The 3,683-nt window shown below is 65.4% G+C and overlaps 1 protein-coding gene across 1 annotated transcript in view; it reads left to right on the forward strand.

The window, feature by feature from the left end:
• Positions 1–2,451: 2,451 nt before the first annotated feature.
• PRSS33 (serine protease 33) overlaps positions 2,452–3,683 on the forward strand; it is a 1,817-nt gene continuing 585 nt past the window's right edge. Inside the window, exons 1-4 of the mRNA XM_044912315.1 lie at positions 2,452–2,497; positions 2,866–2,898; positions 3,009–3,171; positions 3,265–3,548. Coding sequence (XP_044768250.1) covers positions 2,452–2,497; positions 2,866–2,898; positions 3,009–3,171; positions 3,265–3,548 — 526 coding nt within the window. The remainder of the gene's footprint in view (positions 2,498–2,865; positions 2,899–3,008; positions 3,172–3,264; positions 3,549–3,683) is intronic.

Raw genomic sequence — 3,683 nt, forward strand, 5'->3', positions numbered from 1 at the left:
TTCAACTGGATCCGGATGCTGTTGGCCCGCAGCCCGGGCGTTCCCAGGCCAGCCCCCTGCCGGCCCCTGCTCCTCCTCCCTCTGCTCTGGCCTGCCTCCCTCCTGCAGCTGGCCTGAGCCCTGCAGAGCCTGGGAGAGCGGGCCGTCTGCTAAGCCAGGCCCCGCTCCCTGGGTTCCTTTGCTAATAAACACGTTTGCATGTTGGAGTCTGTGCCTTGTGGAGCCTTCTGCAGCCCCGAGGGGCTCCCTGGACACCCAGACACCCCAGCAGCACTCCCTAACTCCTAAATCTTGCTCCAGCGGTCCGCCCTATTCAGGTTTGGGGGGCAAGCCACAGGACCCCCTCCGGTTAGTTGAGTCAGAAAGATAATTTATGGGAGGACATTAGAGCCGGCCAGCTCCGCCCTCGAGTTTGCCCACAGAGGTGGCAGTGTGTCCCCAGAGTCCCCTGTCACTCTCCCACCAGGCTCTCCAGCTGCCCCAAGGGGAACACCTGCGGCCCCACTGCCACCAAGGCCTCCGGGGGCAGCTGAACCCCAGGTCATAAAAGGTCAGGAGTCTTGGGAGGACAGGAGGGAGCTTCTTTATTCTCCTTGCGCTTTCATCGTGTTTGAATGTGCCAGGCTACGTGGCGGGGCCTGGGCTGACCCAGCTCTTCTTCACAACAGCCTCTTACAGAAGATGAGCCCGCCCGCAGGGCCTGGGGGCTGCAGGGAGAGCGGGTCACAGCCTGGTACCAGACACCTCGGGCTTGAGCAGGGGCCGCAGGGGTCAGTCCTGGGGCTGCCCTCCCTCCATCCCCATGAGAGGTGAGTGCCAAGTTCCCTCTCCCGTAGCCCTTGCCCTCAGGTAGCCTGCTGCCCTGCTCACCCCATTCACTCGCTCACAGTGCATGCTCTACGCTGGGCACTGCTCTGGCCCTCAAGGACCATTATGGACTGGATGTCTGTGTCCCCTCCAAAATTCATGTTTTGAAGCCCATCCTCCAGCATGACTATATTTAGAGATCGGCCCTTTATGGAAGGGGCCAGGGTTAGGATGGGTCCTGAGAGTGAGGCTCTGATCCCCTAGGCCCCTATAAGAAGAGACGTCAGAGAGCTCTCTCTGCGTCCCAACACCTCTCCCCCCGCCCCGGAGGCAGGGAAGAGGCCACAACCGCCTTCGTGACAGGAACAGAGGTCTCAGAATGGGACCCACCGTGCCAGCACCTTGTTCCTGGACTCGGCAGCCTCCAGAACTGTGAGAAATGTTTGTTTCAGTGGCTCAGTCTGGCATTCTGTTCTGGCAGCCAGGGCCAAGATAGACACTCAGACCCCACCTCACAGAGAGGAGTCGAGCAGCCGTGAGTCCGGCCTCCTCCATCACATGTCACCGCACACAGTGACATGCCCGGGACAGAGTTATGGCCGGGCAGGAAGGCGCTCCAGGAGGCCGGGGCGGAGCAGAGTTGACCAGGCAGAAAGGAGCTCCAGAGCCTTCTGGGTGGTGGACACAGTCCGGGCCCACCCCTCTGCTGACCCTTGTTCCCAGCATCTACCAGCTTCACCGAGGCTAGCAGCCTCGTTGTCCTGGCCACACCGAATTCAAGAGAGGACCGTTCCCCAATGTGAAGTCCGCTTCTGCTTCTGGTCAAGCAAGGAGTGCTGGCGGCTTTCAACCAGCCATCCCCCACTTTGAATTAGTGCAGAGCGGGATCTGGGTGCGGCTCCGTGGGGGCGGCTGTGCTGGGATTTCTGGACAGAACAGTAGTGTTCACAAGCTCCGTGACCAGCACTAACAGGAGCCAGGAGCTAGGATCAGGTTCAGAGATGAGCTGCCAAGGATTCTCCAGAGCTTCCTGGCCTGACCGCAGCCCTCCGCCCCCGTCCTTGGCTGCCTGAGTGCAGGCTCCCACCCCCAGCTCTCAGCACCGTGGCCCAAGCCAGGTGTCCTTTGACAAACCCAGGTGTCCCTTTCCTGCCACCTCAAAAGTGCTGCTCAAAGCATCTTTGTTTGAGGCCCCGCCCTGGCTCCTTAATCACCCCCTGGCGAGGCCCCCACCCCCTCTGGCCCTTTAAGCCCCCAGGCCCTCCCCCTGCCCGGTCAGCAGGGAGGGCACAAGCCACACGGGTGAGAGCAGGGTGCAGGGGCCTCTAGGGCAGGAGGGGGCGGCCGGCAGGCAATGGAACTAGGTGGTGGCCAGGGGCCGGGCTCCAGGGCTCCTGTGGATGCCGAGGGTGCTCAAATCTCGCAGGGGTTGGGGGGACAGCCATAGTCCCTGGGGTGTGGGCAGAGGGAAGCGCATAGAACCTGGGCCCCTGGGGATAGGTCCAGGACCAACCGGGGGCTGAGGGAAGACAGAGGGCCTCTGGGGCCTGGGCTAGGACCCTCCTCTCGTCTCCTTGCAGGTTCTGACCAGAGTCCCCACCCTGAGCCGTGCTGCCCTTAACCAGGCCCAGCCCTGAAGACACAATGAGGGGGCCTTCCTGCCTCTGGGTCTTGCTCCTACTGCTGCTGGGTGAGTGGGGGGCAGGGGCTGGGGGGTTCCCAGATGCCCCATCATACCGCTCTCTGGCCTGGTTCCCCTAGAGCACTCCGGGGCACCCTAACCTTGGCTTCACCGGTTCACCTTCTCCCCGTCACTGACCGTGGGCCCTCCAAGCTCCGATGTGCCCGTGTGTGTCCGAGGTGTGAGTCCCCACCTCACACTGCCCTGGGGAGGGTTAAAGTGGGTAACCAGGCCAACGTGTTGATTGCACAAAAGCCTGGCACCAGGTCAGTGCGACAAGTGTTTCACCCTCCTTCCTAATCTCTGACATCCCTCCCCCTGGCCCGTTATCGGACACCAAGGCCATAATCCAGTGCCTCCCCTGCTTCCTCCTGCAGGAGCTGCTGGGACAGGGACGCTGGAGTCTGCAGGTAAGGAAGCCTCAGAGTCCCTGACGTTGGCCCTGTGTCTCCCCGACCCCACCCACATCCCAGGCCCCCAGTCTTCCGCCCTCCCTCGCGCCCCCCCTTGTCCCCTGCAGCCTGCGGGCAGCCCCAGGTGTCGAGTCGCATCGTGGGGGGCCGGGACGCCCGGGACGGACAGTGGCCGTGGCAGGCGAGCATCCAGCACCGCGGGGCGCACGTGTGCGGGGGCTCGCTCATCGCCCCCCAGTGGGTGCTGACCGCAGCGCACTGCTTCCCCAGGTCAGCGGAAGGGCGGGGGGCGCGGGGCCCAGGGACAGGGGGCAGGTGTGGCGGGCCCGGGAGCCGTGAGCAGCGTCGCCCCCTGTCGCGCAGGCCGACGCTGCCGTCCGAGTACCGCGTGCGCCTCGGGGCGCTGCACCTGGGCCCCGCCTCGCCCCGCGCGCTCTCGGCGCCCGTGCGCAGGGTGCTGCTGCCCCCGGACTACTCCGAGGACCGCGCCCGCGGCGACCTGGCGCTGCTGCAGCTGCGCCGCCCGGTGCCCCTGAGCGCCCGCATCCAGCCCGTCTGCCTGCCCGAGCCCGGGGAGCGCCCGCCCCCCGGCACACCGTGCTGGGTCACCGGCTGGGGCAGCCTGCGGCCGGGAGGTGAGGCGGGGGGCGGGGCCCGGGGGCCCGGCCGGGAGGGACGCGGGATCCCTCTCCACCTCCCTCTGACCGGGAAGGCTAGCGCCGCACTGTCGCAGTCCGGGGCTCAGCGCGACCTCCGGGGACCCAATCCTCTTCCTCCCAGTC

This window comes from Neomonachus schauinslandi, unplaced genomic scaffold (genome assembly GCF_002201575.2).
Source record: "Neomonachus schauinslandi unplaced genomic scaffold, ASM220157v2 HiC_scaffold_1160, whole genome shotgun sequence".
NCBI classification, from domain to species: Eukaryota; Metazoa; Chordata; class Mammalia; order Carnivora; family Phocidae; genus Neomonachus; species Neomonachus schauinslandi.